The sequence below is a fragment of the Melospiza georgiana genome, chromosome 2, assembly GCF_028018845.1.
Source record: "Melospiza georgiana isolate bMelGeo1 chromosome 2, bMelGeo1.pri, whole genome shotgun sequence".
Taxonomy (NCBI): Eukaryota; Metazoa; Chordata; class Aves; order Passeriformes; family Passerellidae; genus Melospiza; species Melospiza georgiana.
This window is the reverse complement of record NC_080431.1, coordinates 114,878,643-114,894,962: the sequence shown is the minus strand read 5'-3', so window position 1 is coordinate 114,894,962 and position 16,320 is coordinate 114,878,643. Positions and strand designations below refer to the sequence as shown.

The 16,320-nt window shown below is 42.3% G+C and overlaps 1 protein-coding gene across 2 annotated transcripts in view; it reads right to left on the bottom strand.

Moving 5' to 3' along the window:
* The window catches only part of HSF2BP (heat shock transcription factor 2 binding protein), a 33,310-nt gene extending 17,493 nt beyond the window's left edge, over window positions 1-15,817 (bottom strand). The window contains exons 1-5 of one of the 2 annotated variants that reach the window (XM_058019248.1): window positions 15,734-15,817; window positions 13,553-13,703; window positions 8,829-8,932; window positions 4,960-5,109; window positions 943-1,081 (exon numbers count right to left, since the gene is read on the bottom strand). In XM_058019248.1, coding sequence (XP_057875231.1) covers window positions 943-1,081; window positions 4,960-5,109; window positions 8,829-8,932; window positions 13,553-13,703; window positions 15,734-15,769 — 580 coding nt within the window. In that variant the 5' untranslated portion in view covers window positions 15,770-15,817. The remainder of the gene's footprint in view (window positions 1-942; window positions 1,082-4,959; window positions 5,110-8,828; window positions 8,933-13,552; window positions 13,704-15,733) is intronic. The other variant, XM_058019249.1, reaches the window with a different exon arrangement.
* Window positions 15,818-16,320: the final 503 nt, after the last annotated feature.

Genomic DNA, 16,320 nt, shown 5'->3' with positions numbered 1-16,320 from the left:
ACTCTTATGAACATCTACTCAACAAAAGTATTCTTCCTACCTCTCTGCAAGTGTGGCATTATTCAAGTACAAACCAAAAGACAAAATTATCTGCAAAGGCTACTGCTCCAAAGCAGACTTTCCCTTATTATTTTCCCTTATACTTGCCCCCTACTAAGTACAGTGGCATAATGCATCACATACTAAGTTTATTATTTACCTTTACTGACAGCCCAACATCTAAAAATCCCACATTCAGAAAAGCTGTTAATTCAAAAATCACTTATTTATACCAATACCCACTGTTTTGTCAATCTTGCATCATGTCTTTAGTGTAATTTTGATAGTTTCACAGAAATTCAGATGATGTATCAGCCTTACAGCCTCCCAAACCAAGTACAGTCATTCTACAACAGATTTGTGGTTTTTCACTTATTTTCTTGACCTAAAAAAATATATTTAGCATGGAAGTCAGGTGTATAACCTTCTCTTACACAGTGAAAATGCAGTGTATCTGACAGTAAAAAAATTTTAAGCACTTTGGAAATCCTTAGTCTGTGCCTTAAACTGGGGCTGATGCACCTGCACCATCTGCAATTTGCAATCTTGTAGATGTTGGCACCACTGGTGATTCACAAAGCAAATTGCTCAATGTGTACACACTAATGTGAGCATACAGGACTGGTACAATGGTCTTTGTTTCATTCCAGACTGAGGGATGCAAGAGGGAATTTCAGAACTGAAAAGCTCTTACCCATCTAGTGCTTAACAGGCAGCACAGAAGTGCCTGTAACAAAAGTGTCAGCAACAAAATTCGCCAGAACTTTAGAAAATCAGAGAGTCACCCAAGATATCAACAGTGACAACTTAACTTTGAAAAGCTGCATTAACTGCAGCTCCTGTGAGGCAATACACAGTCCCAGTAGGTGTGGAATGCTATTCTGAGACACAACATTAACTTACTTGTTACAATCCCTGCCAAAGCTAATACAAACTGATTTTCCTCAGAATCCAAATCCTGCTGTTTCATGTCTTCACTTAATGACTTCACAAAGCTCTCCATGGTCTGGGCAGTGATTGTGAAAAACTTTACTGCTTTACTCTGCAAGTAGGGAGGAGAAGAAAGATTACACACACTACAGCAACTATAATTATTAGATGCTACAGTAAAACTGGTCAATCTTCCAAATTATTAAAACATCCAGTTACTTCAAATTATCAACAGAAAATACCATGTATTCACTGAGTGACATGTTTGATCCCCTAATATTTGAAACCATTACCTCATAAGAAAACAGGAAACTACTCAAGGCCACATTTATTAATAAAACTGAACTACTGCATATCTACCTCCTAAGCACACAATAACATATAATCAACCAGCAAAATTAAAGCTTATTATCAGAAGTAAGAATGTTATCTCTTTGTTTTGCAGTAATTGCACCAGGTGTTTCACATTCACCTGGCCTACTGCAGTAGCTTTTATCAAAATGAGCTGAAGATTGGAGACTTAACACGAAATTCCTAAGAAAACAATCAAGTCCCCAGAAAAAAAAGCAGAATTCAAATGGATCCTAATAGGACTCATTAATTATTGCTCAATAGCAGTAACAGGCTATGCAGAAGTTCCTTGGAAAAGGAAATTGAGGTCTGTCCTGGGTCAAAGTATGAACTTAAGTCAACCACGTCATGTGGGAAAAAGCAATCACCACAGCAGAGCACATGAGCAGGAGCACAGCTGTAATTTGGGACATCTTTTCCCCTCAGCTGCAATCCTGCTCCACTTGGAGGTATCCCAGCTGAGGGAGCTCCACCTGGTACAAAGCTCAGGGCAGGTCAAAGAGCCTGGCCTGGGATGCAGAGTCCACAAGGAAGGATGGAGAGACCTGTTTCTGTTTATTGGTAATTCTGACTAGTAAAACACTGCTGGAACTCTATTTCCCTCAGAAGATGAAGGCTTTCATAAACAAATTTTGTGGCAGAGAGCCCATAATGCTGGGTTTCCCAGTGTCTTTAATAATTTTTCCAATTGTTTCATGAAGCAGATGAAATGTTTAGTCATTCCCAGCAGTGACCCAATGGGACAGTTCAACAAATGTCTGAACTTTTAATCATTTTATAAAGTGACTGAAAATGTTCATACTTTTGCAAAATGGCTGCTTTGACAGTATGTGCAAAGCTAGTGGTAATATCTATTTATTCCTCCACTGCTGCACATTCACCACAATAAAGATGTACTGTTCCTGGGGGTGACCTCAGCAGGAGGGGATGAAAAGCAGGCTCAGTCAACACAGTATCTTCACAAATGATGCTGTGGCCCCAGAACAACAGGAATGAAGGGATCATGGAGGAAGAGGAGGAAGATAAGTACAATTCTGCATGTGCTGGATGTAGTTTTCATATGGACACCACTCCTCAAAGACAGCAATTTTAACAGAAGCACTGACTATAGCTGAAGAAGCAAGAGGTGTGAGAGAAAATGAAGAGCCCAACAAGTCATTATGAAAATACACATTCACATGGGAACATGAGGGTACTAAGCACCCTGAGTAGTTGCTATGTTGCACAGAAAAGAAGAGAAATCTTCTATCTGCCAGCATCTTGAGGTTTCACTGGTGTCCCCTCTGCTGATCCTCCTTTCCACACAGCCACTACTTAACTAGTGCTGAGCTCCTGACCCTTCAGGTTTATAAATAGCAAACACTGCACACTCTGCACAATCCCTTATTAACTTGATGGCATTTTCATGGGGCTGAAGAATGTCTCACCCACACATGTTGAGATAAGGACAGTTCTGAAAGCAGCCATTAAGGTGCTTGAGCTCACATAGTGCAATGAACCCTCTGCTGTCTGTGAAGCTCCTGTGTGAAAGCTCCAGGTAACATGGAAAATAGCTGCCACTAAATATAAAGTCATTTGTCACCATATGAGACAACTGAAGTAGCAAAACACCTTGTAGGATCCAAAATTTCTCAAGTGGAAGCAAGCCTTGATGCTGTTCTGAAATCAAACCTCCAGGTTATATTTCAATGTGAGAAGCCTGTCATATCTGGCTGAAGCTTTTTGAAAAACATCCAAAACAATCTCATGGAAATTAATTTACTTCTTTTTTGGTACATGCAGGTAGGAAACCTTGAAAACTCTCTCACGGCGCTTCTCTGGATGTCTCTTCAAATTCTCTCTAGGAACATGGGCAAAGCCAGCAGGCATCTCTCCCCCACTGCCTTGAGAACTACCTGTGTCACATTTCAAATCTGCTGCTTAAATTCTGATTTTCCCAACCCTTATGGACACAAAATGTATATTGGTCACTAACATTTCATCCATTTGCATTACAGGACTGGAAGAAAGCTCTACTTCTGTACTGCTTCAAAGGCTGAAAAAAGCTTGGGCATTGTTCTGTAAGGCATGACATGATTCTGAATTGATGCCACCTTCCCCATGTGCTTAAATATCAGCAACAGTTTCAAAGCACCCTTGATGTTCTCATGCATTTGCGTCGCTCACAGCACCTTCTCAGGGAGGAGGGAAGAAGCTACAAGCTGTACAACTTGTCCCAAAATAACCCAAACCAAATATGTTGTATGACAAATCTCCATCATCTTTTAATGACCTGACTCACTGCCAGTTGCAATCTGTGGTTGACACAATGCCACACAACCCATTTATGTTTTTCCTAGGAGTCTTGGTTCAAGCCCAGGCACGTTTCTCACAGTGTTAAATGCACCATCCCAAGAAAATTATGCCCTCAAATGTTGCTCTGATCTTCACCAGAAGTACAGCAGTTCAACAGGCTTTAATGACTGCTGGAAATTACTAGTTTGCATTTCAAACCAACCCAACCCTCAGAGTATTGCATCTTCACACTTGGGCTTTTTACCTTCAAACAAATCTTCAGGCAACAGTTTTGTTTTTAAATAATTCAACTGAATATGAATACTTAAGATTGCTTTCAACTACTAGCCTTGTTCTTTAAATTTTACCTGCTTTATACAGTGTTTTATAGATGTTTTTCCTAGTAGCTGCTGCTGCTTGGATTTGGAATCATCAGAAGTTATCATTAATAAGGCATCACTGTACAGCTTTCTAATATCCAATATAAAGTTGTAATTGTATTTTGGAACACCCAGCTAGAACAACTCTCACAAACACATTGGTTTACCACTTACTATAATGAACTAATCCTATTCACTCAGCTGTTCATCATGCTGCTGAAAAATCAAGCCAAAAGAAACTGTGGCATCAGTTCACTCAGATTAAATACAGCAATTCCTTCTCATGTTGGCTGTGTCAAGAGTGAAAATTGTATTTTTATCAGGCTTGTTTCCTTAGTCCCTCCTAATTCGATCAGCTACACTTGGCAGTGAAATCATGATAGCTGCAATATTACCATTGTCATTAACTGTTGTTGTTCTGGTTTTGTGGTTTTTTATTTGGGTTTTTTAAAATAATCTACTTGCCCATGTTTAATATTGATGATTTAATAAGATCCATGAGCACTGAGGGTCTCAATTTCCAAGAGTCATTCACGTATGAAGGCAGCAGAAAGGTTCAAAGAAGTTGAGAATCAATGGATCTGTCTTTTCTCCATGGAAATAGCTCCTCCAAGCTCTCCACAGGCATGGAAACTCCTGCACGTGCCCAGGAACTATTCTCTCCTTCTGTTAGGTTGTGAAGATATTGTGCTAACTGTAGCCTTGCTTCGGTTTAGCTGTGTGTGGTGGCAAACAGATAATCCTCATTTGGTAACAAAAGAAATAATTACTGCATTTATTCATAACACTTCTGAGCTCCAACCCTTCTTAAACAAGAATGGATGGTTCCCAAAGAACATGCAAACCAGAAAACACTTTTGCTGTCCAGACAGTTTCTGAAATACATCCTCAAAGTGTGCTCCACAGCAAGGCCTTTATTTTAAAGTTCCTTGCTTTAAAGGCCTGAGGGCATTGCCAGGAGTCTGTATTCACCTGCCATACTTACTCCTCCTAGAATGGACTTCACAGCCTCCTCATTGCTGGAGACCCCCCAGAGCAAGGTGCACACTGCTGCTCCCATCTCTGTGCAGTACTCTGCCTGCTGCAGGAGCTGCTGCTTGGCCTCGTTCAGCTGCTGCCGCAGCTCCAGCTTCTCCTGGAACAGCGGAAGGAAAGTTTGGTTGCACCTCACGTCTCCCACACCAAGTTTCTAGGCTAAGGGACAGAACAAGAAACACAATCATGGCCATCTCTGAAAAGGGAGGGTAACCCAGAGCTGTTGCAGACACATTCCTTCTCTCCTGAGCTGTCTCTAAGTAGTGCAGGCTGACAGGAACCAGGAACTGTCCACAAGGTCAAACCAAGTGACGCCCTGAGACTGAGTGGCACCTAGAGGAGCCTGGCAGGAGACATCTCCCCCTGAGCAAACAGCTCCATGTCTCTTCAGGAGAGAGGGATTTCAGCATCAGGGGCCAGCCTTCCCTGACACCTTCCAAAAGATACAGGAGACATCTTACAGGAGGGGAGGGCTGTTTTCTTTTTCAAAACAGGCATCTGTTCTAGCCAACATGGAACAGTTGCTGGATATCTAGCAACTGTCTCTTCCAGCTCTTTTCTGTTGGCATAGTCCTCAGCAGCAGTGGTGAACCAAGAGAAAGTCCCAACAAACACACCTAAGGTTTGAAGTTTGGGGGACCTTCCATTGCAAGAAAGCTGAGGCACCACTCACTCATGTGCATCCATGAGATTCTGAACAACCTGATCTAGTGAAAGTTGTGGGGCTGGAATGAGGTAACACAACTCCAAAATCCCTTCCAACCCAAACTATTCCATGGCACAATGATTCTATGACCACTTAAGTGAGCTGCTCAGTGGTTCCTGCCACAAAGCATAAACAGAGAACAATCAACCCTATAGAACCAGAGCACAAACTCCATTTGGCAGGATTTTCTCCAATCACATGGGAAGCTGGCTGGAAGGATATCATGGAATTGGGCAGGATTGTAGGTCTCACTGGCTTCCTACCAGCTGCCACAGGAGTGGCAAAGCTGCTGCACTTCTTGGTTTAGAGCCAGCACAGACAGGGAGATCAAGGCAGGAATTCTGCAGTCTGTGTCTCAGCGTGGGTGGGGGCTCCCAGCTAACTCCTGGTGGGATGGTATTAAAGAAAAGGGAAAGACCAAAGCCAGTCCAGAAAAATGAAGCTAATTCAAGTATTAAAAGAAAGAATCACAAATTACACAATGTTCAAAACCAGAAGGATTTTACTCCGCCCATTTTACAGACATAATATTTTCAAATTCTCTGCAGAAAACACCTTCCTAAGCTCAGCCTTCCCAGTGTGTTTGGCTGTCAGGATAAAGTATGGGGAAATAAGAAGAAATATTTTCTATGGCAATTGTGAAAGTAGCTAAACAGAACAAGATGTTCAAGCATGTATTGTCATCAAGACTTTAAGTATCTTGTTGGTTTTGGGGTTCACCTCAATGCTTCATCTTGAGGGTTTGTAAAGAATAGAAATGTAAACTCATCTGAAAATTTACATAATATGTTGTCAAACAGTACAGGGCTGTGTTCTGTCACCAGCTACCTCCTGGTCACACAAGCAGCCTGATTTGCACTGCCGCTGATGGAACACACGGATGAGGATTTGTAAAGTTCAAGTTTAATTTCTCAAGCAGACTTTTGTGTGCATTTACTCTCTGGAATCTCTCTCACCTATACAGGCAAAAGACTGACACTTGCTGCTGATTTCCACAGGCAGAAACTCCCAGGAAAAGTCTCTTATTTCTTAATACTTTGATCGTTTTTAAGCAAATTAGCCAAATTCCAGCTTTTACATGACTCACTGCCAGGCCTATCAGCTTTTCTGCCACCATGTGCATCCACAAAATGTCCTCAGGCATCTTCCTGCCTAATCCTTATATTCTCCCTGTCTTTTCCACACTGTCCTAGTCTTAGGGAAATGTATCTTTAATACATTTTATTTGCATTTGGATGCTAATACTGAGTAAGACATAAAACCCAGTAATACCAAATCTAGATCCCCCAACAAGCATGCAAAGCCAGCAGAAAAAATGCCAGAATTTTTAATAGATCAAAAGCAACACCAGAACAAAGAAATGAGGCAAGAAAAACAAAATAGTGCATGCAAGAGCCAGGAAAATAAACAGAGCCTGCAAAAGCAAATAACCTGGCTGGAAGCAACACTCCTAAGGGCTCACACCACCCAGTAATCCCTGTGCTATGCAACACCACCACCTTCAGGAAAAGGTCAAGGCACAAGAACACAGCAGTGCCCAAGTATGGAACTGCAAAAAGACAGACAAAGGAGACATCAGCCAAGAATAACATCTGCACTTCAAGTTCTGCTCAGGTTCAGAAAGCACAGCAATTCCCTAACCAGTGATCCAGCTCTGCACAGAGAATTTGGAATGCAAAATGTTGATTTATGACGGCCTCAGAAAAGGACACTGCTCAACTAGAAATGCATTTATTCCATGTTTGTTTCAGTGAATAATTTTCTTCTCCTTCAGAAGATAAATATGTAGAAAATAATTCAGAAACTCTACACAAGGATGCCTAGAGCAGAACAGCAACCAAATGAAAAACACCAGAAAAGTGATTAAGAGGAACAAAAGTCACTCATATACACACACCACCTTGTTGTATCCTGAAAGCTAAAGGACTTCACAACATCATAAGCACAATCCACTGAAATAAATCCACTGGCATTTAACAGAACCCAGTCACACAACTGCCACACACTGCACAACAACAAAGACATGAAGAGCTTTGAGCAGAAACACCAAAACAACTGCTCCTAGTAAACTATCCATGCTTTAAATAAAACTCATCCAAAAGAAATCATAAACTCAAACCACCTGCCCTTTATTTTGTAGTATTAACAAGAATCATGGGTGGGTTTTGCTTCATTAATATCTAAAGCAACAACATTCAATTATATAGCAAATTTATCCTGCAACTGATGACCTCAGTGCACAGCAAAATGAACTCTGTACCTACTGCTGAACTGCAACATCTATCCCAGAAGATATTCATTTTGAAATAAGCAATATCCAGATTGACAATTCCATCATATCAAACTTCATTCCAGAGTGTTTAGTCTACACAGATATGCACTGAAAGTGCATTTCTGAACTCTTCACTATTCCTTTTCAAAACTGAAGTAAGTTTTGTGGTTCATCTGTCCTTGTGCAATCCCAAGGCAGGCAAATGCCAGCTGTACAACCCCAACTGCTGACTACTGCAGGTGGCTCCAAGGAAATGAACTTTTGCAGCAAATAATCACCTCTGATTCTCCCAGAGAATCATTTGAACCCAAATGGCTTCACAGACTGAGAAGTCAGTGTCTTTGCTATTCCTTAATTGTTAAGAATCTCTCCTCTCATAATCACTAAATACAATATTGACAGAGCAAGAGAAGCCCTAAAATTGCTCCTTGATTCTCAGCTGTACATGGCAATTGGATCAATAGGTGCTTTGAGGAAGATTATTAACACTACACAAAGGTACACAGCTCACAGCACACCAAGAGAGGCTGCTTTCATTCTGTACATTGCACTGCTGGAACTATCTCCTATTGTCCTCTCTGAAAATATATTATAGCAATGTTAAATTCACAAGAACTGATTCTGTGAAGGACCTTTTGATTCCAGCTATGCCATGATCTTCCCAAATACTCAGTGTTTTACTTCAACATGTTAACATGGATATGGATTAACATATTTGGATGGAAATCCCAAATTGTTTTTGAGACTGAGGATTCATTTTATGACATGAAAATTGTATAATTTCTGCTTTTGTTATTAGAACTCAAACACACAGCTATCAATACCCTGGCAGCACATCTACCTTCTTCTCTCTCATGCAATCTGCCTGGGCCGTTTCCAGACGGGCTCTGAAGTGCTCACAATCCATCCTCAGCTGCTCTATCTCCTCCTCCTTCTTCTCCAGGCCTGTGACGGGATAAATCAGATAAAAGAAAGAAGGAACACATTGTGGTCACTGGGCCTGCATTGAAGCAAAGAAATCCACCAAGGGCGACTTCACTGAGGTGCCTCAGCCGTTTGCTTGTGCGAGATCACCTCCCTGTGGCCAAACGGGAATCTCGCACCCTACAGCTCTGAGAAAGGAAACCAACACGTCTGATTGAAAACAATCACATCTGGCTGTTAAATACTGAAGGTTGAGAAGATTTTTAAAAACTTACTCCGTTTTCTACTTTGTTTTCATGTTGGTTTCCATGAAAACTCCCTGAGTGAAATTTCACCTAAGTCAGTGACTGTATTAAAAACATAAGAAAAATACCAACAGTAGTCAAAAGTGAGAGTTTCAATCTACAATTTACAACTCACATGGGGAGGAAGAATGAAAAGCAACTATTCCAAATATTTTAAATAGTATTTATAAAGTAGGATAAGCAACCTGGGCAAGTGAAAGTTTTCCCTGCCAATGGCAATGAGGTTAGAACTGGATGATCTTTAAGATCCCTTCCAACCCAACACATTCTGTGATTCTATGATTATAAACTATTTAAACATTATGTCAGTTACAAACAAGTTTTATGATTCCCTTATAAAATTAATTTCTGATGTTATCAAATTTCTGGTGTTATCAGAAATTCATTCTAATTTAAGCACTTTATTTTAGTGAACAGAAATCAAGTTTAAAGCAGTCCATTTCACCAGCATGATGCCTATTTAAAAAATTCTCTTTGAAGGACAGTTTTAACAATAGCTGTGTATTATATTTTACTTTAAAAAATCACAGTCTTCAATGCTTAGTATTTATACTGAAAAAAAGGAAACATGTTTAAGTAGTTCCAAAAAGTAAAATCCAAACAGCATCTACTGTAACCTTGGTTAGTTTAAAAAAAATAAATTACACCCCACTTCAAACACCATACCCTTGAACAGGACAGTTTGGTGTACAGCTTAACATACTTGAAATACTTTCCCCAACATGTGACAGCATTTTAAAATGTAATTACTAAAAATCATATCAAATTCTATCATAAAAAGACACCATTATAAATTATCCCAGTATGTTCTTATTAAATAAAGAACTTGGCTTCTGGCATTCTGTTTAGTAATTCTACATGATTTGAAAATAAATATCTTCCTGTTTTGGTCCTAATTGACAAGTTTATCATCTTCAGTATACACACATTGCTTTGAGTAGCCTGTATAAAAGGAGAAAAGCTGTTTGTGGCTGATTTATCTGAAGAGGCAGAACATATTTCCACTCAGCCCTTGTGTGATTCCAAGCCAGCAACACTTTTTAGCAGAAAGGAAAGAGGCAAGGCAAGGGTTCAGTGCTGACAAACATCTCTGTGCCAGGACATGCTCTCTGAGCAACTCACTTCTTTTCAATCTGCAGTCCAAAGGGAAAGAATGAAGGGAGGAATGGATTAATTGGGTTTTTGAGGATAACTCTGGTCAGTGGCAAGAAACTTCCCATCTGTCAAGTGAAGGAAATTCAGTCTCATGCACTTCTGACTGTGTGGGTGTGAGTCCTAAGAAGCTGACAGCAAAATGTCCTGAGCAGGAGCAGAACATTGTCTGCTTACCTACAGCAGGCCAAGAACATGTTTAGCCTTGCCAGGTAAGTTCATCCAGTGAAAATCTCTGTTCCTGCAAGGAAACAAGCTCTCCAGAAGGAAAAGAATCACCTCCAGCCTTTGAGAGGATGGATCCAACCTGAATCCAGCTCTCCAGAAAGAAAAGAATCACTGAATCATTTCCAGCCTTTGAGAGGATGGATCCAACCTGAATCCAGCTCTCCAGAAAGAAAAGAATCACTTCCAGCCTTTGAGAGGATGGATCCAACCTGAATCCAGCAGACACACAAAGATGCCACATTCTTCACCAGCAAACTTCAAAGGTCCTAGAACACCAAACCTGAGCCAGAAGGGGAATAATAATGACTACTGAGTGTTATCACAATGCAACCTGGACTTTTTAAAGGGCTTCAGATCAAAGGAGGACGTGTCAACACCCTCTAAGGTGTCACAATGTTTTATGTAGAAGGGGCAAAACAGGACAATAGTGGAAGCTGCTGAAAAGAGACTTACTTCTAGCTGTTCCTCATTTGTGGAAACTCCCCTGCTATGCCCAGTCAGCTCTCCCAGCTGTGCCTTTGCTCTCAAGAGAAAGAAGCAGCTTTCACTACTACCAACTTGGGTGAGCAACAAAAAAACTGAAGTGGCACCTTCACACAAAGTAGAAATTTGTAACTGCACCACTGCAGCGCTAAATCAGACTCTGGGAAGTGGCACTTGCTCCCAAGGTAGAGGCTCCCAAGCAGAACAAGCCACTGGGCACAGGAAAGAAGAGAAGGCCCCCATTTCAGATGTGAGGTACACTTGGTCTCATCCACAGAAAGTTACAGGTCATACCAGGGACTTTCTGGACCAGAGATCTGATCTCAAAGCTCTGGGAGGTGGAGAACTGAGTACAATAGGAATGAATCCCAACAAGTGATGGAACTCCAACTCTACTGATCCAAATGCCAGATCAATGTTAAATGCTATTTTTAACACTTCCCAAGTGGAGTGAGTTCCATTAAACATATTCATAATAATACAGAAAAATGCTGGAGCTGTATTTCAAAGATTTCTGGGGCCAAGCACTCTTCCTGAGAAGGGTAGTAAGAACAAAACAGAACCCTCTTTTAGAAATGAACAATTACTCTTGTAATCTTAATGAAGATTACAAAAAATCTTAATGAAGACCCTGACAGCAGCCTGAAAAGCAGGAGTTGGCTGCACTGAGCATTGCCAGCTCAGATCTCAGAGATCACCCCCCGGAAGCCACAGGAAATGGGTGTCCTATTGACCTGCACACACCAGGGAAATGTGCAAAGACCTCAAGATTTCTCAAAGCTGTTCAAGACTTCATCAGTCTCACAACTGAATGGGTCAGAGGTGTTGAAAGTCTCTGCACTTCCTGAGGGAAAGGAGACTCTGCTGCTCAAGTACCCAGGAAACTGCAACAGCTGATGGAAGTCTGGAGATGTACAAATCACACATTAGGCTTCTGTAAGAACAACATGAAAAAACATCTCTAGGAGCTGCCAGGACTCCTGTGAGCCTCATGTGCCACACCAAGAGGCTGTATGTAACAAACAGCACCATTCTGAGAGTGAGGGCTGCTTGTGTCCCCATGATGTCCAATCCTTAATGATTTGTATGCTCCCAGTCTGCTTTATTTCATGCTGCAGAGGTAGGGGAAGACTGGAGCAGCAAAAATCCCCACTTGACCTGTCCAGTTGTAGGGGAACACAATGGCCAGAGCCTGCATAAATATACAAATGACCTCATCACCACATCTCACTCATGCAAGAGAAATCTCCATCCACTGTGGAGAAAGACCCCAGAGAATTCAAAAGCTGTCTCAGCTTCAGGTCCTGCCCTAGAAGACCCAGAGAATTCTGAGCAGCCAGCAGAACATTTCAAGGAGTCTTAAAATCCCCATATTGATGCCATGAGCCTGCTCTGGATGGACAGTGTCTCCTTGGTGCCTGGCACAAGGAATGTAAGAAGGATCAGGGAGAGGAATCTCAAGACAAGAAGGTAGAAACTAATTGAGGATCTTGAACACAAGTAGGTAAAAACTAACTGAGGATCTTGAACACTTAACACAACTGGAAAGAGTCCCTGATGCCTTGCAAGAGAGAACACCTCCAGATCCTATCCACTGCTTGAGACATGGAAGCATCTCCCCAAAAAGGGGATCACTGAGGCAGCTGGAAGCTCTGCCCCAATATATGACATGGTCAGACACAGGCCTTGAGGCTCTACCTTGCTTTTCCTTAGCTGCATGTTGCAAATTAATTTTCCATTTATCACTTGGTATTCTAGAAGAGACACACTGTCTGTAATGAGTCTCATTGTTCCATGTTCCATCTCATTTTTCTCATTGTTCCATGTCTTTTCAGGAAAACCCAAATCCAGGTAAATTGTGGAGCTGCAGGTAAACTACAGAGCAGGGATGGAGCTGACTCCTATTATGGCACATTGGGAGTGGGGTTATTTTTGGAAAAAATAATGCACAGAGAAACCCAACACTGAAAAAATTTACTTTGGGGACAGCAATAAAAAGAATTTTATTACAGAAATTTTTTTTATTAGTAAAGCATACAAGCTAAAAAACAAGACAGGCCAAATACAAGATTAACTCACTCTTCCTTCAAATTTTTACCCACTGTAATTTACCATTATTTTGTTGGGGTTTTTTTTTCTGTGAAAGTCACCTTTTGAAAAACAAAATGTTTTTGCCTTTTCTCAAAAGGAAAACACTTTTTGTTCCTCATACAGCTTCCCTTACTGCCTGACCTACATATGTTTTTATCCACAGTAAAATATTTCTAAAGATTAATTTGACATGTCTGATTATTCCTAAGGCAGCTTGTAATTTTCTTCACTACAAACACATTAATTTACTGAAGCAGCCACTGAACAACGGAGTTGAATCTGGAATAGCTCCACAAACTCTGCAGCTATTTCTGGAGCACAACAGTTAGTTCTGAGCAGTTCTGGCAGAAACTGCAAGAGCTTGTAAGATGGTGCTACTCACTTGATTCAATAGCATCCAGCTTCTGGAATGTCCCCAGGATATCTCCATTTACTATTTTGGGTAAGAAATCCCTCAGTTGCATAACTTCAGTTGTCAGCCTTTCCAAATCTCTCCTCCTAACTTTTACGAATTCCTCTTTGGTCTCAGCCTTCTGAAATAAAACAGCAAAGCAAAACAAAAACAAACCAACAACCAACCAAAGACACTGTTACAGTCCTGTAGTGCTTTTCTGCTTCAATTTCTTTTCTTGCACAGAAATATTCCTCTCTATGACATCATTTCAGCAATTTGTTACTTTTCAATGAGATCTATCCAGCAATCAAACCCAAAAGTCTCTGAGGTTGACCCTTTGACTGTAATGTTAATTTTTGCCACTGTGGCCTTAAGTAAATAGCATTACATCTCTTCATGTGTTTCTTCACCCAAAATGTGTGCAATGCATCTGGGAATGCTGCAAAAATTAACACATTTTAAAATGGGAGCAGCACACACCAAGCTGTTGTTTCATGACTGTCGTAAAGGATACGATCACTCAGCTTCTTAATTAATTCAAACATTTGCAAGAGCCTCAGTCCTAAATTACAACAACTCTTTCGGAGGAAAGTGTAGTTTTCAAACCAATTTATCTTTTGCAGCCATCTGCAACCCAATCTCAGGGTTTAAACCCAATTTAATCCCAAGGTAAGACAGAAATGTTTATTAGCTTCCTCTCCTGCCAAACTATAGCTACAGAATAATTTTCATTCAACATTCCAACAGAATGTGGGTTAATTTTAAAATTACAGAGCAATTTCTGCACAAAAACCCCCATAAAGTCCAATTTCTGATGTACATACATGTGCACTCAGCTGGATGTTAAAAAGGCTGATGCACACACACCAACAAAAATAAAGTTTTAACATGTTTTGACTAAAACATCAATCACGTAAAATGCTTTCAGAAAGCAACGTTATATCTTAGTACTGCTTTGCACTGCACTGAGAACAGTGCGGACAAAATGAGATGTTTTATGGATCACATCTTATTCCAGAGGGAAAAGGTTAACAAACCAAAATCTCATCTCCTACAGGTTGGAAATGTGCCATCCCCACAGTCCTCTCAAGAGCAGACTCACAAGACAAATGGAAGTCACCCTCTCCAACCATTCCCTGCAATTCTTTCTGCTTCCCTACTTCCTCAGATTGAACATTTCCTTTCAGTTTTGCTTCCTACTCTATTTCTTTCCCAGCTGTCTTTGAAATTCAGAGATTTTTGGGACAGGTGAGTCCCACCTCTCCAGGTTCAGAGCTGTAATGATGGTATGGAAGAAAGATTTTGCTTTATTTTGAACTCTAAGCTCTAAGTTGCATCTATGGCAAGGTTCGTAAGGCCAAGTAGCACCACACGACATGACTCTAGAAAAGTTCCACTCATCTAGGTCTCAAGAAAGTGTGGAACAAACAAATGGGAAGAGGAATCTTTAGAGGATTGCCATCTGTGTGTCAGCAACCATGAATGACGGAGAGAATTCAGCATGGCTCAGAATCAGAGCAAAATTTGGTACACAGAAATAGCTCTGTTCACTAGCAGAAGCTGAACAGAGCTGGGAATCACTGGTGCTGAGATATGAAATATGCAGCAAGGAGAAGATTCTCCTTTGCAGTTCCCACAGTAAGCACAGGTCTTTGCAGCACTGCTATTACAGCAGACAAGTTTTATTCTCTCTGTTTAAGCAGCTTCTCCACATCTCTCTGCACTGCAGGAGTACGTTAAAGGCAAATACAGACAGGGGAGAACAGGAGTCTTCTGTCCAGTCCTTACAGTAACAGCAGGTGCCTGGCAGTAGGAAACTTGACTTCACGGAGATATTTCACAGGGGTGAAGCCACGCACAACGCACCTGAGCTCATGTCGTGCCTGGTGTGAACCCCCCTTCCCTGCCCAACAGGGCACAGCCCCCAGCGAGGAACCACTGCCAGCCCTTTCCCCACTCACTCCCCACCAGCCCAGGGTGCCTCCACAGCCGCCACCACGCTCCGCTCTCCTGCGGCCCCGCCATCGCCCCCTCACGGCCCCGCAAGGCCCAGGAGCACCGCACAACCCCCGCTCCTCCTGCTCCTCGGGGCACCCACGTCCGCACGGACCCCCGGGCCGGGTCCAGGCTCAGAGCCAGCCCCGAGCGCCCCCGGGCAGCTCGCGATACCTGCGCGTCGCCAGCGAGGCCGGCGCTGCGCCACATCGCGACAGCGGCGACAGCGGCGTCGTGCGGGGCTGGGGGGCGGACAGGACGGCGTGAGGGCGGGAAGGGACCCGCTATGGCCACGCCTCCGATGTGACAGCGCCCACTCCGATTGGGTATGTGCGTTGTGGGGCGTGGCCTGATTGTTAGGCTCCGCCCCCAGCCCCGCCCAGAGCGACCCCGGGATAACACTGGGATAACATCGGGAGAACCCCGCGACAGTACCGGGATAACACTGGGGTAGCAGTGGGACAATACCGGGAAAAAACACCGGGATAACACTGGGGTAGCAGTGAGGCGACCCCGGGATAACACTGGGATAACATCGGGAGAACCCCGCGACAGTACCGGGATAACACTGGGGTAGCAGTGGGACAATACCGGGAAAAAACACCGGGATAACACCGGGGTAGCAGTGAGACGATACCGGGACAACACCGGGATAACACTGGAATAGCACCGGGACAATACCGAGACAGCACCGGGATAACACTGGGGCAATACCGGGACAACACCGGCACAATACCGGGAAAACACGGGGGTAACACTGG